This window comes from Hylobates moloch, unplaced genomic scaffold, assembly GCF_009828535.3.
Source record: "Hylobates moloch isolate HMO894 unplaced genomic scaffold, HMol_V3 SCAFFOLD_15, whole genome shotgun sequence".
Lineage (NCBI taxonomy): Eukaryota > Metazoa > Chordata > Mammalia > Primates > Hylobatidae > Hylobates > Hylobates moloch.
The window spans coordinates 37,631,100-37,657,568 of NW_026652290.1; the positions used below are offsets into that span (position 1 = coordinate 37,631,100).

Here is a 26,469-nt window from a genome sequence, read left to right on the forward strand (position 1 = left end):
CGCCACTACTCCCGGCTCAGATATACTCTTGGTTTTTCTTTTATATGTCAGTTAGCAAAGGTCACTTCTGATAGAACGACAGGTCTATGTGGTGAGTGCAAACGCACACCAATTTACAGGTTAAATGGAGCTGCAGCGGAGCGCTGCAGGCAGGTGTGGGGCCTCGGTTCCCCTCCACCTGTGGCACCCAGGCGGCAAAGGCAGCACTAGCGCGGGGAGATGCGATACTTCTGTTACCAGGTCTGCAGTGCTAGCACGAGAAACTTGCAGGACGCGCGGTCAAGCCGGGCTGCTTTCTCAGGGTCCTCCAGTCCCGCCCCGCCCTTTCCCTGCCGCCGTGCGTGCCTCAGGGGGCGGGGCCTGGCACGTAGTGATGCACTGCGGCCGCGTCGCGTCGCGCCGCGGGTTTGTTGAACGCGGTTCCTGGGGAGACCGCTGCGGTTGCGGTGTGCTGTGGAGCCAAAGGTCGTCAAGCCACCGGGGCAGGATTTGGTAGTGGAGCGTCTCAAAAGCCGCTACGGACTCGGGAGCAGCTGCCCTGACGAGGTGAAGCCGCCGTCCGAGGTACGCGGGTGGGCTCCTGCTGCTGCGGGGTGGCCCACCCCGTGCCCCGCGCAGCCGGCCTGGGGGCACGCAGCGGCTCTGGTCCGGGCGCCTGCACTCCCGCTGTGGCTGCGGCTTGGGCCTAGTGGAAGCGGGCGGGAAGGGCGGGTGTTGTGCTGCAGGGGCGCGGGGGCGCGGGGTGCCGCTTCACCTATGTCTCTGTGCTCATGGTATACGGGCATGGTGTGGTGTTAGATAAAGTATTATTCAGCTTTTTTTTGCAGTGATGTGAATGGAGTTGTGAAAACAATTGAATTGCTTTTTAAAAGAGGCTTATTTCGAAGTAATTTCAGACTTACTCAAAAGTTGCTACAGTAGTACCAAGAATTCCTTGTACCTTCACTTGCATTCACAAATTAATATTTTGCCACATTTGCTTTACCATTGGTTCTCTCCCCTTCTCTCCCTACACATGCATTTTTTCCCCTTTGAACTATTTGAGGGTAATTTGCAGGCATCATGCCCCTTTACCTCTAAATAGAAATAACTTGTGTATTTTTCCTAAGCATAAGGATGTTCTCTTTTAATAACCACAGTAATATTTTCAGGAAAATTAGAATTGGTATAATATTTGGTAATCTAGAGTTCGTATGAAATTTCAGCAATTATCTCGATAATACCTTTTATAGGAAAATTTTTTCTTAGTGCAGATCCAATCCAAGAACCAGCATTGATTGCATTTGATTGTCCTTTTTGTTGCCTTTAATCTGGAACAGGTTCGCAGCCTTTGTTTTCTGCAAGATTGGTTTTTTTGAAAAGTGTAAGAATTATTTATTGGAGTGTTTCTCCGTTTGGGTTTATCTTATAGATGCTTCTTCATTAGATTGATTATGTATTTTTGGCAGGAGCATGAGATGAGTGATGTGTGGCCTGCTGTGGGGAGGTACATGATGTTGGTTTGTCACATTATTGATATTAACTTTGATCACTTGGTTAAGATGGTGTCTACAAGATTTCTCCACTCTAACCTTTGTAATTAATATGTAATTTGTGGGGAAATATTTTGAGACAGTAAATTGAGTCTTAGTAAACAAATATCTTTTTTTAGTACGATTTTTCAAATTTTTATCATTCTAAATGTAAGAGAAGAACTCTAACTTCCCCAGGTAAGCCAGTATTTTGTGTATTTGGGGGTTTCAAAAATTTAATTTGAGGCCGGGCGTGGTGGCTCACGCCTGTAATCCCAGCACTTTGGGAGGCCGAGGCAGGTGTATCACCTGAGGTCAGGAGTTCGAGACCAGCCAGGCCAACGTGGTGAAATCCCGTCTCTACTAAACATAAAAAATTAGCCAAGCATGGTGGTGGGCATCTGTAATCCCAACTGTTCGGAAGGCTGAGGCAGGAGAATTGGTTGAACCCATGAGGCAGAGGTTGCAGTGAGCCGAGATGGCACCACTACACTCCAGCCTGGGCAACAAGAGCGAAACTCAGTCTCAAAAAAGAAAAAAATAGGCCGGGCGTGGTGGCTCACACCTGTTAATCCCAGCACTTTGGGAGGCTGAGGCGGGTGGGTCACGAGGTCAGGAGATCAAGACCATCCTAGCTAACACGGTGAAACCCTGTCTCTACTAAAAAAAAAAATACAAAAGATTAGCCGGGTGTGGTGGCGGGCTCCTGTGGCCCAGCTACTCTGGAGGCTGAGGCAGGAGAATGGTGTGAACCCGGGAGACGGAGCTTGCAGTGAGCTGAGATCGCGCCACTGCACTCCAGCCTGGGCGACAGAGCAAGACTCTGTCTCAAAAAAAAAAAAAAAGAAAAAAATAATTTGAGAGAGAAGATTTTAAAAATATTATGTAGACTTATGGCCAGTGCCAGATATTTTGTGATACATTATTCTGGTAATCTTTCGTGGTTTCTTGGTCATTGACAGGTGATTTGGATATCTACTCTGGAGATAAAGTTGGTTCATCGTTAAAATATTCTGATGAAAGCAAGCATTATAGAACACCATTGTGCAGCTTATTCAAGCCTGCAAATGTGAATTGGTAAAGTACCCTGAAACTTTACTGTTGCTACCCCCTCAGTATCTCAAGAAACTGAGAAAGAGAAAAGGGCAGGTTATATTTTTGCTCTTTCCTGAGAACAAGTATAAGGCAGTCTGGAGCCTGCTAAATAGTTGAAGCAAGTCACTTATTAATTTTTACTGAGAATCTCTGTAATAAAAGCACAGACCTAGCATTATGTTTAGTGGCATAATGGAAAGTTATTTATATAATGTAAAAGATTAGCATATGTTTATGGTTATTCATCTGGGAACCAAATGAAGACTCTGCTCCCTTTCTTTAAAAAAAATTGTTTTAGAAAAGGAACTATGGGCCAGGTGAGGTGGCTCACGCCTGTAATCGCAGCACTTTGGGAGACCGAGGTGGGTGGATCACCTGAGGTCTGGAGTTCGAGACCACCCTGGCCAACATGGTGAAACCCCGTTTCTACTAAAAAATAGAAAAATAAGCCGGGCGTGGTGGTGTGCGTCTGGAATCTCAGCTACTTGAGAGGCTGAGTGAGGAGAATCACTTGAACCCAGAAGGTGGAGGTTGCAGTGAGCTAAGATTGCGCCATTGCACTCCAGCCTGGGTGACAAGAGCAAAACCCTGTCCTGAAGAAAGAAAAAAAAAAAAAAAGGAACTACAAAAAAAACTGCCATACAGGTTTTGTTAGGCGGCAGCATTTTACTATCTCTGGTGTGTCTGGTATTGTGGTACGCATTGTATTTAGGTGATTGAGAGAGAGAGATTGAAGAAGGCGGTCTGGGGAGATGGTAACTGCAGAGTATGTAGGATACAGTGCTGGGTTAAAAGAAGTTGCCGTTCTGTAAGGAAGATACTATTTACTGTGGGGAAAAAGTATAAAAACTGGAAGCTAAGGTAAAATAAAGATCTAAGTTGGATATTATTTAATGCTAAAAATATGTGGCAGAAAGAAATGCTATGGATATCAAGAAGGAGTAAGCATTTTGAAATAAAGATGTATACATATATAACATGAAATGTTGAGATAATTGTGGAGAGAAAAAATAATTATGCCTGAAGTATCTGTATGTTACATAATTAGTATTTGGGAGCGTGACTTTTTTTTAATACAGTTTTCTCTTTCTCTACTTAAGTTAATCTGTGTAACACACTTTGAACAGTTGTGAGTAAATAATAAGTACTCAAGTGTTATTTATTATCATTGTTATTACTATTTCATGTTGCACTCACAAAATCTAGTTGATCTAGATTTAGGATTTAGACATGAGCTATGTTGAATGTAGGGTAAGGAAAGTGAAAATTGCTTTTAAGGTAATAATTATAAATTCATGGAAAATGTTTTCTTTTTAACTGAGTTTTATCATTTTTTAAATAATGACCTGGGTATAATTCTAAACTATAATCTAAAGGTTTTGGCCTATGAAGGTTTTCATAACATTGGACCCCTAGTTGTGATCTGGTCTGAAACTATGCTGTCCAGCACAGTAGCAACAGGCCACATGTTCCTATTGAGTACTTGAAATGGGGCTGGTCTGAATTGAGATATGCTGTAAGTGTCATATACACACTGGCTTTCTAAGACTTAGCATAGATAACAAAAATTAGCCAGGCATGGTGGCAGGTGCCTGTAGTCCCAGCTACTCAGGAGACTGAGACAGGAGAATTGCTTGGACCTGGAGGCAGACGTTGCAGTGAGCCAAGATCACGCCACGGCACTGCAACCTGGGTGACAGTGAGACTCCGTCTCAAAAAATAAATAAGCATGGATAAAATAATGTAAAATATCTTAATTTCGTGTGTGTGTATGTGGGTTTGCAGGGGGCGGGGTCATGCTCCTGTTGCCCAGGCTGTGAGTGCAGTGGCATAATTGTAACTCACTGTAGCCTGCAACTCCTGGGCTCAGACGATCCTCTCACCTCAACCTTCTGAGTAGCTGGGACTACAGATGTGCATCACTACTCCTGGCTAATTTATTTAATTTAATTTATTTTTTTTTTGTAGAGACAGAATCTCACTGTGTTGTCCAGGCTGGTCTTGAACTCCCGGGCTCAAGAGACTCCCACTTCGGCCTCCCAAAGTGCTGAGATCACAGGCATGAGCCACTATGCCTGTTCTATCCTAATAATTTTTAACATTGATTACATGTTGAAATGATCTCTTAGATATACTATATATTAAATAATATTTTTAAAATTTATTTTTTTAATGTGCTACTAGAAAATTTTAAATTACCTGTATGACTTGCATTATGTTGCTTTTGAACAATACTATTCTAAAAATTTCAACTCAGATTGTCTTTTTGGAGAGAACACCTGGGATGCTAGTTCTGCTCCACTTTCCACTTGTTATGTCACCCGTTAGTTATTTGACCTTTTTAGGTTTAGTTTCCTTATGCACATTATTTTAGCTAAAACTACCTTATAGATAACAGATTACTGGGAGTCAAACTAAAGTGTTCCTTAGCTGTAGAGTATACCACAGGTAGGTATATGTCATTTTAAATAAAGTCTATTTAATGTGTAGAAAAAGATGCTTGTAGTGGGTTATCAATGATCAGTGACTGTTACTTTTTACATTTTTCCTTTTTACATGTTTACATTTTGCAGTTTAAAAAATGTTTTTACATTTTTCTCAGTTGTTATGCTTTTAATATTTGAAAAGCAGTTTTATCTTTTTAAAATGCTATAGTAAACTTCTAGATTGCTGTGATACAATTATTTTTTTAAAGCCTAGATGATGAACTGGATTCTTTCCATGATTTGAAGAAACAGGAAACAGAAGAAGAGTTAATTGGAAATGATTATAGAGTTAGTACCTCCAAAATAACCAAGCAGTCTTTTAAAGAAATAGAAAAAGGTAAAATAAATATTTTAGAACAATCAATTAAGTAGTAACTTTGTCAAACAGAGTACATGAAACTTCCCTCCTAGTAATAACACTGGCCCCCAAGAGTCTGCATATTTCTGTGTTCTGAACTTCTGTAAGCCAGGAGATAGTTACTGTGCCTCTTATTAATCTAAAGGAGCAGAGAAAATTAAACTTCATTATTTTTCAGTAATATTCATGTACCCTCAAAATTTATCAAAATAAATTAATAACAGTAGATGATTGTGATAGTATTTGACTACAATATTTTGAGAAAATACTCCAGATTATTTAAAGTATGGATTTCTGGGCACTGAACTGCCAGCAGTTTTCTGTGTATCTGGCTGCATTTCATAGTTGTGGCAGGATTTCAAGGAATGAGACAACCAGAAACGGCACCCTTCACCCTCTGGGCTACAAGACTTTGAGTTGCCCTGTTGATAATACCGATAATACTGGTGCCGGTATTATGGTCTACACACAACAACATTCATTTTCCTCTTTTCTCTCTCCTTCGTTTTCCTTTGTCCCATTATTCTCATCATTTGAGGAAGATGAAAAATAATTCTGTCGGGACTTGTGTTTCCTGCTATATGGTCGATTTTCCCAGTGGAAAACATGGGATAAGGTATAAAGAAAATGTTGCTTGTATTCCATTAAAAGTAATGGCAAAAGCCGCAATGACTTTTGCACCAACCTCATATTTGAAAGACAAAATTAAGAAATGCTGAGGCCAGGGATTGGTGAGTCGGGAACCTAGACAGGCAAGTAGAGCTCTGTGACTGTGCCTTTCGCTTTTAGGGCATTTGCTGAACTGAGTGAAGTGAAGCTTTTCATTTTAAAAAATTCATACTATGTTTTATTTTTGCTTCTCTGTTGTCTGTTCAAAATGGAGTATAATGGAAGACACCCCCCTCCCTTTTTAAAGCTGGGGCTTCCATGAGTCTAGTGCAAGTTAAAACCACTGAGCGTTGGCCAGGCGCAGTGGCTCACGCCTGTAATCCCAGCACTTTGGGAGGCCGAGGCGGGTGGGTCATGAGGTCAGGAGATCGAGACCATCCTGGCTAACATGGTGAAACCCTGTCTCTACTAAAAATACAAAAAATTAGCCAGGCGTGGTGGCACGTGCCTGTAGTCCCAGTACTCAGGAGCCTGAGGCAGGAGAATCACTTGAACCTGGGAAGCGGAGGTTGCAGTGAGCTGGGATTGTGCCACTGCACTCCAGTCTGGGCGACAGAGCGAGACTCCGTCGGCCGGGCACAGTGGCTCGTGCCTGTAATCCCAGCACTTTGGGAGGCGGAGTTGGGCGGATCACGAGGTCAGGAGATCCAGACCATCCTGGCTAACACGGTGAAACCCCGTCTCTACTAAAAAAAAAAATACAAAAAAATTAGCTGGGCGTGGTGGCGGGCCCCTGTAGTCCCAGCTACTTGGGAGGGGGAGCTTGCAGTGAGCCGAGATCGCGCCACTGCACTCCAGCCTGGGCGACAGAGCGAGACGCCGTCTCAGAAAACAAAACAAAAAAACGAAAAAAAACCACTGGGCGAGAGCATTTTATACTCTAATTGTTAGAAGAAAATAAATTCTGACAGTATAGTGCTGGCAAGGATATCAAGCAAGAGGAACTCACTTATCTGCTGCTGTTGGGAGAGTAAATTGATACAGCCACTTTGGAAAACAATTTGGCATCACTAGTAAAGTTGAATCTGCACATACACCCTGTGATCTAGCAATTTTGCTACTACTTATATACCCTCAGGAAACTTTTTTTTTTTTTGAGACGGAGTCTCGCTCTGTCGCCCAGGCTGGAGTGCAGTGGCACGATCTGGGCTCACTGCAAGCTCTGTCTCCTGGGTTCACGCCATTCTCCTGCCTCAGCCTCCCGAGTAGCTGGGACTACAGGCGCCTGCCATCACGTCCGGCTAATTTTTTTTTTTTTTTTTTTTTGTATTTTTAGTAGAGACGGGGTTTCACTGTGTTAGCCAGGATGGTCTCAATCTCCTGACCTCATGATCCGCCCACCTCGGCCTCCCAAAGTGCTGGGATTATAGGCGTGAGCCACCGCGCCCGGCCACCCTCAGGAAACTCTTAAACTTGTGCACCAGAAGCCATGTACAAGACTGTGTACCATCTGTATAGCCAAAGCAGCTCAAATTTCCACCTGTAGGAGGATGCTGTATACAGTGTTTGCAAAATAGGATATACAGTGAAGATTTGTGAACCTGCTAAAAGAAGTTATAGAAATTATGTTAATACAATTACATATAAAATATAAAAGGCAAAACAAGGACTTAAAATGTAAGTAGTGGAGATTAAACAGCAAAGTGAAGCAGCATGTAACACTTATTTGCATTAGTGGTAAATTTGGTTTAGGGGAGAGAGGGAGGGGCTTCTGAGGTTGCTTTCCATTTCTCGGCAATGTCTTTTTATATCCTTTAAAATATTTTATTTTGAAATCACTTCAGACTTACAGAAAAGTTGCAAAGATAGGGCAATCAGTTGCTGTATACCCTTCACCCAAATTTTCCGATGTTACCACTTTACCATATTTGCTATATTATTCTTCGTCTCTCTTGAAACTTTTTAATGTTATAATTTGTACTTAAAGCATCTCTTCCTAAAGGTTACTCTGAGAATATTTGAAACAATAAGTTAATAAAGTTTATAACGCAAATGTTATTTTGTTTGCAGTTGCCCTGCAACTAATATGACCTCATCGAGACCTCGGACTGAGTGTTGTAGTGATGCAGGTGACTCTCCTTTGAAATCTGTCAGCTATCCAAAATCTAAAGCATCAGACAATCGGAGTTTACTTCCACATCAGATCAGTCAGATATATGATGAATTATTTCATATACATCTGAAACTGCAGGTAAGAACTAAATACTGAATCGAGAATTCAGAAATATTTATGTTCTAAGAACCAAGCATTTATAAAATTTGAATATATTTCATTTTAATTATTTTAGATAAGTTTGTCAAGACAAGGACAGAAGGGGACAAACTCAAATTATAGGGACTAATGAAGGGAAAAATACAATGGCTGAGAGAAAATAGAGACAGTGGTGTTTTTATTTTTAGGTGTGTGTTTCAGACTGTCTTGTATTTTATTTGATTTCCATCCCATCCTTACTTAAGCAATAAAGTCTGATAAAGTATGCTTTTTGATGTAGATGCTCTAGCTTTATTGTTTTAAGTACTTATATATAAAGAGTCCACTTGTCAACTCTCATCAAAATTGAACTCTTAACATTTGCTTGTTATCTGCCTTTGGGGTTTTTTGTTTCTAAAGTGTATTTTTTTTTTTTTTTTTTTGCGATGGAGTCTTGCTCTGTCACCCAGGCTGGAGTGCAGTGGTGTGATCTTGGCTCACTGCAGCCTCCACCGCCTGGGTTCCAGTGATTCTCCTGCCTCAGCCTCCTGAGTAGCTGGGATTACAGGTGCACGCCACCCCACCCAGCCAATTTTTTGTATTTTTAGTAGAGATGGGGTTTCACCATGTTGGCTAGGCTGATCTTGAATTCCTGACCTCAGGTGATCTGCCCCCGCTTGGCCTCCCAAAGTGCTGGGTTTACAGGCGTGAGCCACAGCGCCCAGCCTAAAGAGTATAATTTATATATTAAGCATCCACGAGAGGTAGAGAAGGAAGCAGAAGTGTATGTAATGCACAGTATCTGTTTGAAATTCTTCCATTGGAAACACATGAAATAGTTAAGCATTTCTTTAAAACCAGCATTTCGTTTTGTCAAAATAATTCAGATTGTAATTACCATAGCATTTTAGAAAAAGATTATTTTAGCCTAAAATCACCAGGAAAAGTTTAGGGAGAGACTTAAACTGGTCTTTGAGAAAGATAATAGTGGAAAGGGCATTCCAGGTATAAGGAATTGGAAATGAGAGGCATTCTGAAAAGCAATGATTGTCCAATTGTGCATTTATTAGCCTGTCTGGAGGAAAGAAAATAATGAAAACTCAGGCTGGGTATTTTACAAGTTTTTAAGCAAAGGATTGTCAGAGTAAAGTCAGGTTTTAGGAAGATTCCTTTGATAGCACTTTATAGGATAAAAAAGAATAGGCAAGATTGCAAGGATATATCTATCATTTGTAGCAAACATAAAGATGCTTAATAAGAAAAAAATGAAGTACAATGGATTAGCTGGTTTAATCAGTCTATAGTTTATTTTTTATTTTATTTGTTTATTTTTTTGAGACGGAGTCTCACTCTGTTGCCCAGGCTGGAGTGCAGTGGCGCAATCTCGGCTCACTGCAAGCTCCGCCTCCCAGGTTCACGCCATTCTCCTGCCTCAGCCTCCCGAGTAGCTGGGACTACAGGTGCCTACCACCACGCCTGGCTAATTTTTTTTTTTGTATTTTTAGTAGAGACGGGGTTTCACTGTGTTAGCCAGGATGGTCTCGATCTCCTGACCTCGTGATCTGCCCGCCTCGGCCTCCCAAAGTGCTGGGATTACAGGCATGAGCCACCGTGCCTGGCCAAATCAGTCTATAGTTTAATCTGACTTTAACATTTACTTTGTAAGTACAGCCACTGTGGAAAACACTTCGGAGGTTCCTTAAACTATAAGTAGAACTACCGTATGATCCAGCAATCCCACTCCTGGGTATATCCCCCAAAAAAGAAAACAGTGTGTCGAAGAGATACCTGCACTCCCATGTTCACTGCAGCTCTGTTCATAATAACCAAAATATGGAGTCAATCTAAGTGTCCGTTGGCAGATAAAGAAAATGTGGTATCTATACACAATGGAATATTATTCAGCCATAAAAAGAATGAAATCCTATCGTTGATGGCAGCATAGATAGAATTGGAGGTCGTCATATTAAGAGAAATAAGCCAGGCACAGAAGAACAGACATTGCATGTTCTCACTCATGTGGGGTGGGAACTAAAGAAGTGGATCTCATAGAAATAGAGATGGAATGGTGGTTACCAGAGGCTGGGAGGGCAAGGGTAGCAGGGGTGAAGAGAGGTTAGTTAATGGGTACAAAAATACAGTTAGATAGGAGTAAGTTTCAGTATTTACTAGTACAATAGGGAAATTATAGTTAATGATAACTTATTGTATATTTTAAAGTAGCTAGAGAAGAATTGTAATGTTCTCAACACAAAGAAAGAATAAATGTTTGAGGTAATAGATATCCCCATCACCTTGGTGGGGATGTTAAGTAGGCTGTTTGGACTTGACTTTGGAGCCTGTGAGAAAGATCTGAGCAGTTGTAAGTTGGGAACAATTAGCATATACTTGGTAATTTTAGCCATTGAGTGGATATCATTAAGCAGAAAGAGTATAAGGAATGAGAAGGAAAATGGCTCCAGCCCAAATCCTGAGGAATATTAGCAATTAAGTGACAGTAGAGGAAGCAGAGCCTATAAAGGAGCCTGAGAAGCCATGGCCAGAGAGAGTTAGTGGAAAACTAGGAGGATGGTGTCATGGAAACCAATGAAGGAGAGCATTTTAAGTTGGAGGAAAGGGACAGCAGTATAAAATGCTATTGAGAGAATCAGTAAAATAAGGACTGAAAAGTGACCTCTAGGTTTAGAAATAGGTAAGAGGAATGTGGGCTGAAGCCAGTCTTAAGTGAGTTGAGGAGTGATTCTGAAATAAGAGACCTCAGCAAATGTAGATGGTTGTAAAGGGGAGGAGGTGAGTGGGTGGGGCCAAGAGAGACTTAGTTCAGATGGGGTGGGAGAGGTTGAAAATAATAGAGGGATAATCAGCAGAGCAGTCTTCACAGGATGGCTTAAGGCAATATGATCCTGAGCCTGCCTTTTTAATGAGGGAAGGAGACGCATGTATATATGTATTTTATGAGAAAGAGATTGATGTTTTCTTGTGCTGTCTTCTGTTTTTTCCCTGTGAAGTTAGAGACCAGGCTATTCACAGAGAGTAGAATATAGGACATGATGTATTCCAAGTTAATAGAACGGAGAAGGCTCAAAATAGACATTTTGGAAAATGAGGGAGAGAGAGATGGCTGTGAACATATAAAAAGATTTTTGGACTGCATTAAGAATCTAGTACAGGATTGAGACCATGAATTTGTAATGGGGCCACTTTTCACGGTGTGTGATTTTTTTTTATTTCTCCAGTGGTACTTAGCTGAGTAGCATGGGGCCAGGGAAGATGGTCAGGGTGCTTATCCAGACCTCGTTCTTTCAGCCCAAGGTGATAGACAACAAGATGAGGGAGTGGAGGGTATAGGTAAAATAGTGGACTATGATGTGGAAGCAGAGCATGGAATTTAAGCTGGATCGGGAACTAAATCTGCATAGTGCTGATCCATTTTGGACCCCAAATTCTCTTGCATCATCACAGTGGACTCTTACTATAGTATCATATCATTTAAAATCAAGATATAATTTCTGTGCAAATTTACTTGCTATACTAGTCTAGCTACTGTAATCCAGGTTGTCCTTAGGTACTCCTGTATTCCTGAAAACCACTTGGTTAAACCACAGTGTCAGCCAATAGGAATATAATTTGCAGAATTTGTGACTTTTCAAGAGTATTAAAATCTGTCATTTTGATACAGTGTGAAACTGCAGCACAACAGAAATTTGCTGAAGAACTTCAAAAGCGAGAACATTTTTTACTTGAAAGAGAACAACTGCTTTTCAGACGTGAAAATGCCTTGAGTAAAATTAAAGGTGTCGAAGAAGAGGTTCTTACAAGATTTCAAATTATAAAAGAGGTAACTATATAGCCTTTGATTTTAGAGTGGTGTATTTCTTCTTTTCTTCTTAGATTCACTAGTTACTAACATTTTGCCACATTTGCTTATTTCTCATTCCCTTCCTCCTCCCCTCCACACCTACACACACACACACACACACACACACACACACACATTTTTTCTGATCCATTTGAAAGTAGTTTGTAAAAATCATGATTCTGTCCCTAAATACCTCAGTATGTATCTCTTAAGAATACATTCTCCAGACCATTAGCATATCAGGAAATTAATGCTAACTAAATAACTTATTTATAGTCCGTGTTTACTTTCTCAATTGGTCTTCAGTATGTCTTTTATTGTTTGTGGAGGGGGTTGTATGTTTGTTTGATCAAGGAACTAGACAAGATTCATGCGTTATATTTGGTTGTTATATCTTTCTGGTTTCTTTGAATCTAGAGCACTCAACCTCACCATCTTTGAAGAATTCGGGCCAGCAGTCTTATATGTCACATTGCAGATTTGCCTGATTGCTTCCTAATGATAATATGTAGACAAAATATTTTTGGCAAGGATATTACATAGGTGGTATAATATACTTTGCTTCATATCAAGACATATATTACTGTACATGTAACTTACTTGGAGTAAAATTCGTTGTCTGTTGTACATTTCTATGAGTTTGGAAAAATGCATTCAGTTTTGTAATCACAACCATCATCAAGATCAAGAGTAGTTCAGCTCGCCAGCAGTTCCCTTACGCTCTCTTGTAGCTATCCCTTTCCTCCAGCCTCAGCCCTTGGCAACCACGGACCTATTTTCTGTCCCAGTACATCTGCCTTTTCCAGAATGTCATGTTAATAGCATCATTTTATGATTTTTCTTTATCTTTGGTTTTCAGTAGCAGCTTATTTACAGTGTTTCTTGACATACTTTTCTTTCACTTTGTTCTGTTTGTGGTTAACCGAGCTTCTTGAATTTGGAAAGTTCTGTCTTTTGCCAAATTTGGGGAATCTTCAGCCAATATTTCATCAAATATTTTTTCCACTTTCTTTCTTGTCTCCTCCTGGATCTCTAGTGACTCCTTGTGCTGTTTCCCCACGGATTTCTGAGGCTCCGTTCCTTTTTTTCCCATTATTTTCTTCAGTGTTCTTCAGATAGTTTCTTGATCCATCTTAAAGTTCGTTATTTCTTTTTTAATCTCCATGTTGCTATTGAGCCTATCTAGTGAAAATTTTTTTTTTTTTTTTTTTTTTGAGACAGAGTCTCGCTGTCGCCCAGGCTGGAGTGCAGTGGCGTGATCTTGGTTCACTGCAGGCTCCGTCCCCCAGGGGTTCACGCCATTCTCCTGCCTCAGCCTCCCGAGTAGCTGGGACTACGGGCGCCCGCCACCTTGCCCGGCTAATTTTTTGTATTTTTAGTAGAGATGGGGTTTCACTGTGTTAGCCAGGATGGTCTCGATCTCCTGACCTCGTGATCTGCCCGCCTTGGCCTCCCAAAGTGCTGGGATTACAGGCGTGAGCCACCGTGCCCAGCCGAAATTTTTATTTTTGATATTTAAAAATTCTAAAATTTCAAGTTGTTTAAGAAATTTATTTTTGTTTTCTTCATAAGCATTTCTGTCTTTATATTTATGTTTATATATATTTACTTTTACCTCATGGAGCATAGTTTAAAAACTATGTATCACCTGTATCATCTCAAGATTGGGATCTGTTGATTATCTTTTTTTCTTGAGGCTTAGTCACATTCTTTGGTTCTTCGTATGTTCAGTGATTTTTAGGGTATATTCAAGACCGTCTGGTTAATGTATAGATTTTGGGTTCTATTGTTACCTTCTGGAGAATATTGTTGATTTTAAAGCATTCAGCTCAATTAGATTTAGGCCTCACTTTTTTTTTTTTTTTTTTTTTTTGAGATACTCTCGCTCTATCATCCAGGCTGGAGCGCAGTGGCACAATCTCGGCTCACTACAACCTCCACCTCCTGGGTTCAAGCAATTCTCCTGCCTCGGCCTCCTGAGTAGCTGGGAATACAGGTGCCCACCACCATGCCCGGCTAATTTTTGTATTTTTAGTAGGGACAGGGTTTCACCATGTTGGTCAGGCTGGTCTTGAATTCCTGACCTCAAGCAATCCACCTGCCTCGCCCTCCCAAAGTGCTGGGATCACAGGCGTGCCTGGCCAGGCCTCAGTTTTTTCTCACCTCCTCTGGGCAGTGGTTCTTATCTCAGTTCAGCTTTCAAAGCCTTTGCAATGTTGCTGTGGAGTTGTCTTGTGCCTGTGCCTCTTAAAGGTTGGTCTGAGACTTGGGTAACGGTTTAAAATCCTAATGCATTTCTCAAAGCTTTTGCTGTGCTGCTCTGGGTCTTTTTTTTTTTTTTTTTTTTTTTTTATTATATATGTTTTGAACATTTATCTGCTTGCGTTTTTTTTTTAATTTATTTTTTATTTTTTATTATTATACTTTAGGTTTTAGGGTACATGTGCACAGTGTGCAGGTTTGTTACATATGTATCCATGTGCCATGTTGATTTGCTGCACCCATTAACTCGTCATTTAGCGTTAGGTATATCTCCTAATGCTGTCCCTCCCCCCTCCCCCCACCCCACAACAGTCCCCAGAGTGTGATGTTCCGCTTTCCTGTGTCCATGAGTTCTCATTGTTCAATTCCCACCTATGAGTGAGAACATGCGGTGTTTGGTTTTTTTGTCCTTGCAATAGTTTACTGAGAATGATGTTCTGGGTCTTTTTTGTGCAGGTAAAGAGGCATTGAAGTGTTAGCTAAGACTTAGGTAATAGTTTTAAACTGAGCTCCATTCTCCAAGCGTTTGCTCTACTGCTTTTGGTCTGTCCTGTGCCTGCCTGAGCGGCTCAAAGGTGAGCCCGATTTGCACAGGTTCATAAACACCAGAGTGAGAGGATCCTCTTTTTGAGTCTCTCTTCTGCGGGATTCTCTCCACACTCTGGCTCGTAAGGGCCCCTCTTCCTGATTTTCTTGCCAGGAAGACTGGTTTTCTCTCATTCTTTAGTGGACATTTTTTAGAGCTTTAGTGGAAACTTAAAAAAAAATTTTTTTTTTTAATTGTTTTAGAGACAGAGTCTCGCTGTGTTGCCCAGGTTGGAGCGCAGTGGCTATTCACAGACATCATCATAGCTCACTGCACCCTCAAGTCATCTTCCTCCCTCAGCCTCCTGAGTGGCTGGGACTACAGATGTGCACCACTGTCCCCAGCTAGTGGAAGTTTTTGTTCTGCTTCTCCATGTCTGGGACCCACCCTGAGGCAAAATGTTGAGAGAAGAGGAAAAATAAAAATGCAGGAAACTACCCTTGAGGGTTGCTTCTACAAGTTTTCTCTCCCATCACAATGTCCTCCCCTTTTTTCTTTTCATAGTTGTCAGTTGTTTTATGGTTTATTTAGGGCTTTTAGCTGTAATCAGTGGGAGAAGAATGTATTGAGCTTATCCTGCTGTGCTAGAAATGGAATGCATATGTTTTTAATATCTTTTAGATATGGAAAAAGTTGGACAATGAAAATAATAGTTTTAAAAATAACTGTATTTGTGACTATATCCTAAGTTATTTAAGGAATTAATATAGTAATAAAGTCATACAAAGATTAACTTCTTAGAATATTGGATTTTTTTCACAGGGGTAAAGAGTGCTTAGATTCTCTGATCTCTCCATTTTAATCTTATTCTTGATTCTCTCTCTTTAGATTTGTGTATCTATTTTTATTAAGTATAAAGATAATTACCTTATTTTCATCGTATTTATATCATTACTTGGAAGAATGGAATTAATTCAATTTTTTTGATTTCCTGTAGAAACTTGTTTTAAAACTTTATAAGTAAGTTGAAAGGTGAAACTATTAAGTATTCACATTTAAAATCTAAAACATGCTATCCCATTTAAATGTAATTAGAGGGGAAGTTGATTTGAATTATTTATAAAACTGATTAAGAAGAGTCAAATAGTTTGGGGCAATTAAATTTTATTATGTATTTAACATGTTTTGAGATGAAAAGCAGGCATCAAAAATTTTAGCTGCTTTATGAGGACAAGAAATTAGTTGGTTTTATAAAAGATTTCTTTCATTTCTCAAAGGTAATGTAAATTATACACTTTTTAAAGCCATACATGGCTTATCTCTTGAAGAGTATCAGAAATTCTTTACTGTTTTATTATTCCATGATGTCAAACAAAATATTTCCATGAGTTTGTGTGAGTGGATTTTTCTAAGCAGAAGCAGAAAATAGACTCATTGCTACTTTGTAAATCCTAATGTGTTTTAATAAGTATATTGTAAATGCCTTTGATATTTTGTTGTTATCTTGGTAGATTGCATGGTTTTTATAAATTACTTGCCACACTAGTCACTTGTGCTTAAATACACTGATTAAAGTTTTTGTGATTGAAGGAGTTCTTACTTGTAATTAATTCACATTCCATAGTATTAGTGATACACGATCCTTACAAGTTTTAGGTCAGAGTTTTTTTTTTTTCTCCTCCTAGCAACATGATGCAGAAGTTGAACACTTAACCGAAGTTCTTAAGGAAAAGAATAAAGAAGCCAAGAGACTGAGGTCCTCTTTTGATGCATTGAAAGAATTGAATGATACCTTAAAAAAACAGGTAAGATCTGTTTTAATATATACTGGACATAAGACATTCTAAGAAGCATATTTTATATATAACAAATTAAATTCAGCCTTAGAACATGTTTCAGCTAGAGAAAATTTGGATTACATTTGTTAGCTTTATTTTAAAATACTTCCAGATGTAAATAAAATATTCTTTAGCTCTTTGGTTTCTTCTCTTTATTTGTTCTGGCAACCAACTGACAAGCAAAAGAAAAAAAGACAAGCAAAAGAAAAAAACCTGATAACCTGAGAACTAATTACATTTTTAGGTACTGATCTCTGGCTTTAATACTTATTATTTATCACTACTTATTTAACATCCATTTATTTTTGAGTATCTCTTATATCCTAGGCATCATGCTAGACTCAGACCCTCACATTGCTCATGTTCTCATGGTTATAAACTGGTATCACATTGCAGTATACTTAATTATATAAGTATTGTAGCCCGGGCTCTGTGGCCCACGCCTGTAATCCCAGCACTTTCGGAGGCTGAGGTGGGCGGATCATGAGGTCAGGAGATCGAGACCATCCTGGCTAACACAGTGAAACCCCGTCTCTACTAAAAATACAAAAAAAAAAATTAGCCAGGTGTGATGGCGGGCGCCTGTAGTCCCAGCTACTCGGGAGGCTGAGGCAGGAGAATGTCGTGAACCCAGGAGGCGGAGCTTGCAGTGAGCCGAGATTGCGCCACTGCACTCCAGCCTGGGCGACAGAGAGAGACTCTCTCAAAAAAAAAAAATTGTAATTTAGATTAATATGTAATACCAGAGTTGCATAACATAAATAGTTTTGTGAGTTATGTCTATTTTTTTCCTTCCATCTGCCAGTTTTTGGCAGAAAGATGTGAAAGTAAAGGAGTATGTTAGAGACAAGAGAATGATTATGTATATATTAGATTGTGTGGGGAGTAGATGTTGGAGTGGAAATTGGAGTAAACCCCGTCACTTTGAAAATGAAAGCATTGGACTGGGAATCTGTACGGATTATAAAACGTAACTTAAGCCTCAGACTCTCCTAGAGTTCCTTTGCCAGCTGTCCTTTTCTGTTTCTGCTTTTGTTTCCCTTTAATCTCTACTTGTTGTGATCCTCCTCCTTGGCAGTGATACATAGGTACCCTGTTTCTCACCTGATCTAATTCTTTGGCTTTCCTCATTTCATTTATGGCTGTTACTATTGGACTATGAATTTGATGGCCTGTTGTCTGTTTGGAATCCCACTTTATCCATGGAGAGATCGCTTTTTCTCATTACAGTCTCATTCTACCACTCTCTTGTGAGGATTTAAAAAATTCCTAGCATAGATAAACGTTGCCCATGCCTATCTCTTAGGTTTCTGTAATCCTTAATAATTTTGCATGTAGTTGCATGAGTGTGTGGTAATTGGGGTGGATATGTGGATTACTAAATATTTGGACCTATTGATAATTGGATTTATGAGCTAATGTGTACAAACTGAAAAAATTTGGCAGAATGCTTTTTTATGGTTTCTGTGTTAAGATTAGATCAGAGGTCAGCATAGTTTTTCTGTTAAGGACTAGATAGTAAGTATTTTGGACTTTGTAGGCCATGTCGTCTCTCAGTGACCCAGCTCTACCATCGTAATGCAAGAGCAGCCATAAGCAATAAGTGAATGAACGTGGCTGTGTTCCAAAATGACTGTATTTATAAAAACAAGCAATGGGCATATTTAGCCAGCTCCTGGCTAGGTGAATAACGTGTACTTTGAAATTGCTGAAGAAAAAGATATGTTATTTCTGTGACTGACTTACACAGTAATTTATGCTAACACTGGATATACATTTTCTAATAATTTAAAAGCATTTCTCATTAAGTCCAGCCAAGCTGAGGAGGCAAGGATTAATGTTCAAGCCTCATCACGGGGAGATAGTCCTAGTGAACACCCCAAGATCTCAGTTGAAAGGAGCAGCGTTGTGCCTTGGGACTGGGTGAATTAGAGGGAGACAGAACTTTCCTAAACTGAAACCTGGCCTTGATTAAGCACAGTTCCTGATCAGATTAATGTGCTTACTCCTCAGTTTAAATGCCTAGCAGAGGAAAATATGTCTTTCATTCTATACGAAATTAATAAGCATGTCAAAAGACAGAATTGCATAACTGAGAATGAAGAAAAAAAAAACCCCAGAGTATAAGCATACTTGCGAGTGATCCAGATATTGGAATTTAACAGGCAATGACTTTAAAACAATGATTAATATGTTCAAGAAAGTAGAAAAATAGATTGACAACTTCATTAGAGAATTCCTAACATAGGTACATTTTTGCCTATATAATAAGTCTGTGGAAAGAAATTGAAATTTGAAAACTAAAAAATAATCAATTGAATTTAAGAACTCCATTGAATGGGGTTTTAAAATTATTTTTAATTGACATAATTATGCATAATTATGGGGTACAGTGATATTTGATACAGTAATATGTAATGATCAGAGTAATTAGCAAATCCATCAGCTCAAACATTTATCATCTCTCTGTATTGGAAATATTGAAAATCCTCTCTTTATCTATGTGAAAATATACCATAAATTGTTGATTGTAGTTACCCTGTAGTGCTATAAAGCTAGAACTTATTCCTCCCATCTAGTTCTTCTTTTTGTTTTGTTTTGTTTTGTTTTTTTGAGATGAGTCTCATTCTGTTGCCCAGACAGGAGTGCAGTGGCATGATCTCAGCTCACTGCAACCTCTGCCTCCTGGACTCAAGCGATTCTCCTGCCTCAGCCTCCCGAGTATCTGGGATTACAGGCACCCACCACCACACCTGGCTGATTTTTGTATCTTTAGTAAAGATGGGGTTTCACCATGTTGGCCAGGGTGGTCTCAAACGCCTGGCTTCAAATGATCCACCTGCCTCGGCCTCCCAAAGTGCTTGGATTACAGGCCTGAGCCACTGCACCCGGCCTCTCCTATCCAGTTGTAATTTTGTGTCTGTTAACCAACTTCTCCACATTCCTTCCTTTCCACAGCCATCCCAACCTCTAGTAACCAATATTATGTTCTGTACTTCTGTGAGATCAACTTGTTTTTTGGCTTCCACATGAGTAAGAACATGTGGTATTTATCATTCTGTGCTTGGCTTATTTCACTTAACATAAAGTCTTTCAGGCTCATCCATGTTGCTGCAAATGACAAGATTTTGTTCTTTTTCATAGCTGAATAGTATTTCATCGTGTATGTATAAAGAAAATATGTATAACCACATTTTCTTTTTTTTTTGAGAGAGTCTCACTCTGTCCCCTAGGCTGGAGTGCAGTGGCACAACCTCGGCTCACTGCAAGCTCTGCCTCCCGGGTTCACGCCATTCTCCTGCCTCAGCCTCCAGAGTAGCTGGGACTACAGGCGCCCGCCACCACGCCTGGCTAATTTTTTTGTATTTTTAGTAGAGACGGGGTTTCACCCTGTTAGCCAGGATAGTCTAGATCTCCTGACCTCGTGATCCGCCTGCCTCGGCCTCCCAAAGTGCTGGGATTACAGGCATGAGGCACCGCGCCCGGCCCACATTTTCTTTATAAATTTATCTGTTGATGGACACATAGATTGGCTACTTTCCATACTTTGGCTGTTGCAAATACTGCTGCAGTAAACATGGGAGTGCAGATATCTCTTCAATATACTGATTTTCTTTCCTGTGAATGTATATCCAGAAGTGGTATTGCAGGATCATATGGTAGTTGTGTTTTTTGTTTTTTTTGGGAACCTGAAACTGTTTTTTTGTAATGGCTGTACTAATTTATATCCCCACCAACAACGTAAAAGAGTTTCCCTTCTCCACATCCTCACCAACGTTTATTACTTTTTGTCTTTTTCATAGCCATTCTTACTGGGATGAGATTGATACCTGATCATGGTTTCGATTTGCATTAACCTGATGATTAGTGATATTGAGCATTTTTTCATATACCTGTTGGCTGTTTGTGTGCCTTTGTTTGAGAAATATCTAGTTAGATTATTTACCCATTTTTTATTTGGATTATTATTTTTTTGCTGTTGAGTTCCTTGTATTATCTGGATTTTCACTCTAGTTGGATGAATAGTTTGCATATATTTTCTCCTATTCTGCAGGTTGTATCATTGTTCTTTTTATTGTTTCCAATCTCATTTGTCTGTTTTTGCTTTTGTTGCTTGTGCTTTTGAGGTCTTATTCATAATATCTTTGCCCAGGTGAGTGTCCTGAACTATTTCCTGTTTTTTCCTCTAGTAGTTTCATAGTTTTGGGTCTTATATTTCAAAGTATTTTTTTTTTTTTTTTTTTTTTTTGAGACGGAGTCTTGCTCCGTCGCCCAGGCTGGAGTGCAGTGGCGCAGTCTCAGCTCACTGCAAGCTCCGCCTTCCGGGTTCACGCCATTCTCCTGCCTCAGCCTCCCGAGTAGCTGGGACTACAGGCGCCAGCCACCACGCCCGGCTAATTTTTTGTATTTTTAGTAGAGACGGGGTTTCACTGTGTTAGCCAGGATGGTCTCGATCTCCTGACCTCGTGATCCGCCCACCTCGGCTTCCCAAAGTGCTGGGATTACAGGCATGAGCCACCGTGCCTGGCCATTTCAAAGTCTTTAATCCATTTTGGGTTGATTTTTGTCTGTGATAGGAGATGGGGGTCTAGTTTTATTCTTAGGCATATGGATATCCATTTCCTGCACAATTTGTTGAGGAGACTGTCATCTCCCTTATTAATGTTGGCACCTTTGTAGAAAATCAGTTGGCTGTAAATGTGTGGATTTATTTCTGAGTTCTCTATGCTGCTCCATTAGTCTATGTGTCTGTTTTTATGCCAGTACTATGCTGTTCTGGTTACTGTAGTTTTGTAGTATATTTTGAGTTTAGGTAGTGTGATGCTTCCAGCTTTGTTGTTTTCACACAGGATTGCTTTCACTTATTTGGGGTCTTTCATGATTTCAAACACATTTTAGAATTTTTTTCTATTTCTGTGAAGAATGTTGTTGGTATTTTAATAAACATTATGTTGAATCTCTAGATGACTTTGGTGATTTTGACAGTATTAATTGTTCTAGTCCATGAACATGAAATGTCTTGTTTTTGTGTGTGTGTGTGTGATCTTCAGTTTCATTCATCAGTGTTTTATAGTTTTCATCATGGAAATCTTTTACTTCCTTGGTTAAATTTATTCCCAGGTATTTTATTTTATTTTTGTAGCCATTGTAAACAGGATAGATTTCTTTCTTTCTTTTTCGGTTAGTTTGTTAGTGTTTGGAAATGCTACCGATTTTTGTATGTTGATTTTGTGTCCTTCAACTTTACCGAATTTATCAGTTCTGAGAAATTTTTGGTGGAGTCTTTCGGTTTCTTTGCATTGAAGATCATGTCATCCAAAGAGGACAATTTGACTCATTTCCAATTTTTTGTTTGTTTGTGATGGAGTCTCGCTCTGTTGCCCAGGCTGGTGTGCAGCTGCACGATATCTGCTCACTGCAACCTCCACCTCCTGGGTTCACGCAATTTTCCTGCCTCAGCCTCCCGAGTAGCTGGGATTACAGGCATGTGCCACCACATCTGGCCAATTTTTGTACTTTTAGTAGAGATGGGGTTTTGCTGTGTTGGCCAGGCTGGTCTTGAACTCCTGGCCTCAGGTGATCCGCCTGCCTCGGCCTTCCATATTGCTGGGATAACAGGCATGAGTCACCACACCCAGCCTGTTATTTCCAATTTGGATGTCTTTTATTTCTTTCTCTTACTTAATTACTCTGGCTAGTACTTCTAGTACCATGTTCAACAAGAGTGGTGAGAATGAGCATCCTTGTCTTGTTCTAGTTCTCAGAGGAAAAATTTTCAGCCTTTCCCTGTTCAGTATGATGTTAATTGTGGGTTTGTTATATATAGCTTTTAGTGTGTGAAGTACATTCCTTCTGTACCTAATTTTTTGAGAGTTTTTTACTGTAAAGAGATGTTGTTGAATTTTATCAAATACTTTTTCTGTGTCTATTGAAATGATCGTAAGGTTTTCATACTTCATTCTGTTATACTCTTCATTCTGTTAAAACGTGATTATCACATTTTTTTATTTGCATATTTGAGCCTTCCTGTGTCCCTGGGATAAATCTCACTTGGTTATGGTATATTATCTTTTTGGTGTGTTGTTGAATTTGGTTTGCTAATATTTTGTTGAGGATTTTTGCATCTATGTTCATCAGGAATATTGGCCTGGAGTTTTCTTGTTGTGTCTTGGTTTGGTTTTGTTATCATAGTAGTGCTGGCTTTGTACAATGAGTTTGGAAGAATTCTCTACCCTTCAGTTTTTTGGGATAGTTTGAGAAGAATTGGTATTTGTTCTTTAAAAGTTGTAATTCAGCAGTGAAGCCATTTAGTGAATTTAAAAGTACAGTTCAGCAGTGAAGCCATTTAGTTCAGGCTTTTCTTTGTTGGGAAACTTTTTACTACGATTCCATCTTGTTACTTATGATTGGTCTGTTCTAGTTTTCTACTTCTTCCTGGTTCAATCTTGGTAGGTTATATGTGCCTAGGAGTTTATCCATTTCCTCTAGGTTTTCCAGTTTGTTGGCATATAGTTGTTTCATAATGATCTCTGTGGTCTCTAGTGATCCTTGTATTTCTGTGGTACCACTTGTAATGTCTCCCTTTTTGTTTCCGATTTTTCCGATTTTATCTATTTGGATCTTTTCTCCTTTTTTCTTTTCTTTTTTCTTTCCTTCTTCCCTTCCTCCCCTCCCCCCTCCCCCTGCCTTCCTTTTCTATTTCCTTCCCTTCCTTCCTTTGCTACTGTTTCTTCTCTCCCTTTTCTTTTTCTCTCCTTTTTTTTTGGACTGTCTCCCTCTGTCTCCCAGGCTGAAGTGCAGTGACATGACCATGGCTTACTGTAGCCTTAACCTCCAGGGCTTAAACCACCCTTCTGCTTCAGCCTCCTTAGTAGCTGGGACTGCAGGCATGCACCACCACCTCTAGTTAATTTTTTAAATTTTGTTGTAGAGATGAGGTCTTACTGTGTTGCTGAGGCTGGTCTTGAACTGGGCTCAAGTGATCCTCCTGCCTCACCCTCCCAAAGTGCTGGGATTACAGGTGTGAGCTACTGCTCCCAGCCTCTTCTTTTTTCTTAGTCTAGCTCATGGTTTGTTGTTTTTTTTATTTTTTAAAAAAGCCACTTTTCATTTTTTAAGAAAATTATTTTAGATTCAGAGGGTACATGTGCAGCTTTGTTACATGGACATATTGTGTAACAGTGAGGTCTGGGCTTCTAAAATGTACTCTTCACTCAAATAGTGAACATTGTACCCAGTAGGTTAATTTTCAACCCCTACCCCTCTCCCCACTTCCCTTTTGGAGTCCCTAGTGTCTGTTATTTCCATCTTTATGTCCATATGTGTGTACCCATTGTTTATCTTCGACTTATAAATGAGAACATACAGTATTTAATTTTCTGTTTCTAAGTTATTTCACTTAGGATTAATGACCTCCAGCTCCATCCATGTAGCTGCAAAAGACATGATTTCATTCTTTACTATGGCCACATAGTATTCTATTCATGGTGTATATATATCACAAATTTTATTGTAAGACACCATAAATAATATAATAAAAAAAATTGGATACCCAGGAATAAATCTAAAGAGAGATGTGCAAGACATCTCTACTTCAAAACAACAAAACATTATTAAAAGAAAATAAAACCTAAATAAATTGAAGATACGTTCATGGATAGGAAGATTCGATATTGTAAAGATGTCAGTTCTTCCATATATATATACATGTCAGTATATACACAGACACATATACACACATAATCCCAGTAATGCAATCCCAGTTATAGCTCATTGTACTGCATACTTAGGATTTTATACTTTTCTTTATATATGTTACAGTTCAAGTAACAATGTACTTATTAATAAAAACATTTTCCACTAAAATATATGTATATGCTTTTAAGACATCTGGAGTCTTGTACATTTTTCATAAAGTGAAGTAAATGATCTTACAAACCATTAATATTTTAGGGAAAAACGACAACTTCAGTTGTGATCTAAGTTAATCATGAATGCTGTCTCTATTTTGTTACATTGGTTAGTAATATCGACCAGATTAGATAGTAGATTGAGAAACCCTTAGTATGAAACCAGTTGAAGGTTTATATTGAAATATCTAACTTTTTCTACCCTTTAGTTAAATGAAGCAAGTGAAGAAAACAGGAAGATAGACATTCAGGCTAAAAGAGTTCAAGCTCGTTTAGATAATTTACAGGTAAGTTGCCTGTTCTTCTCTACAGACACAAGTATGTTTTTAGATGATTGCCTTTGAGTTTACTCATTTTGATACAATTGTCCTTTAATTCATGCATATATACTGTTGTAGAGGAAGTACGAGTTTATCACAATACAGAGATTGAAAGGAAGTTCCCATGCTGTTCATGAAATGAAAAGTTTAAAACAAGAAAAAGCACCAGTTTCAAAAACTTACAAGGTAAGTTTGAATTATGATTTGATATGATTGAAAATTTCTCTGCTGGGCGCACTTTGGGAGGCCGAGATGGGTGGATCACAAGGTCAGGAGATCGAGACCATCCTGGCCAACATGGTGAAACCCCGTTTCTACTAAAAATACAAAAAATTAGCCAGGCATGTAGTCCCAGCTACTCGGGAGGCTGAGGCAGGAGAATTGCTGGAACCTGGGAGGCGGAGGTTGCAGTGAGCCGAGATTGTGCCACTGCACTTCAGCCTGGGCGACAGAGTGAGACTCCGTCTCAAAAAAAAAAAAAAGAAAGAAAATTTCTCCAATGGAAAGCCAGGAAGATTTCTCTTGTGCTTTAATCTTTTCTCTTTGATTTAGCAAACATTCTTTTTGGAATGTTTGCTATGGAAGGGATTCACCATAATAATTTTTTAATAGGGAAGTATCTCAAGAATATTTAAAATATACTTTCATTTGCAAAAACAAAACTATTATATTTCAGCAGTGTTTCAGGTAGAGTATCATTGACACATCATTAATGGCTTTATTGCTTAGTATGTTTTGACACTCCACAAGCATTTGTTATTATATTTCAGTGAGGACTACAACCCATCCCTGAATGGATTTCCATGTATCTTTTTTTCCCTAAGAATTTTTAAAATTTGAGATATAAATTACATATGGTAAGATAATGCAGAAATCCTTTAGTGTAAAGTTTGATTAATTTTGATAAATATTTCATGTTGTCTACAAGCAAATACAGAATATTTCCACTATCCTAAAATATAGAACTTTCCACTATCCTAGTGAGTTCTCTAATGCCCTTTCCTGGTCATTCTTTTCTGCCAGAAGTTTTGCAGAAATTAGTTTTGCCTGTTTGAGACATTTGGTCAGTGGAATTGTATTGTGTGTACTTGTTTGTGTAAGGCTTTTCTCAGCATAATTATGAGTGTATCAGTAGTTTGTTCCTTACTATTGCTCAATAGTATTTCATTGTATGACAGTATCAGAGTTTGTTCCTTCATTCTTCTGTTAATAGACACCTGGGCCTTTACTAGTTTTTGTCTGCAATAAATAAAGCTGCTATGAATATTGATGTACAGGGTTTTTATGGATGTATGTTTTCATTTCTTTTGGATACATACCAGGACTACAATTTCTGGGTCATAAGGTAGATAAAGGTAGATATATGTTTTTAATAAACTGACAGTTTTCCAAATTGGTTGTACTGTTTTATACTCCCATTAACAGTGTATCAAAGTTTTGGTTG

At 39.2% G+C, this 26,469-nt stretch overlaps 1 protein-coding gene across 1 annotated transcript; it reads left to right on the forward strand.

The window, feature by feature from the left end:
• Positions 1–219: 219 nt before the first annotated feature.
• On the forward strand, positions 220–25,263 carry LOC116484214 (coiled-coil domain-containing protein 138-like). Its single transcript, XM_058428097.1, has 11 exons — positions 220–405; positions 460–564; positions 1,652–1,709; positions 2,474–2,588; positions 5,302–5,429; positions 5,868–5,874; positions 8,130–8,310; positions 11,990–12,148; positions 16,643–16,762; positions 24,915–24,992; positions 25,104–25,263. The coding sequence occupies exons 1-11, from the start codon at positions 220–222 to the stop codon at positions 25,236–25,238; spliced, it is 1,272 nt and encodes a 423-aa protein (XP_058284080.1). The 3' UTR covers positions 25,239–25,263.
• Positions 25,264–26,469: the final 1,206 nt, after the last annotated feature.

Coding starts and splice junctions, on each gene's coding strand:
- LOC116484214 (XM_058428097.1), top strand. CDS start 220: ATGCGATACTTCTGTTACCAGGTCTGCAGTGCTAGCACGAGAAACTTG. Junction 406..459: donor CGCGTCGCGTCGCGCCGCGG/GTTTGTTGAACG, acceptor TGTGCTGTGGAG/CCAAAGGTCGTCAAGCCACC. Junction 16,763..24,914: donor ATGATACCTTAAAAAAACAG/GTAAGATCTGTT, acceptor TCTACCCTTTAG/TTAAATGAAGCAAGTGAAGA.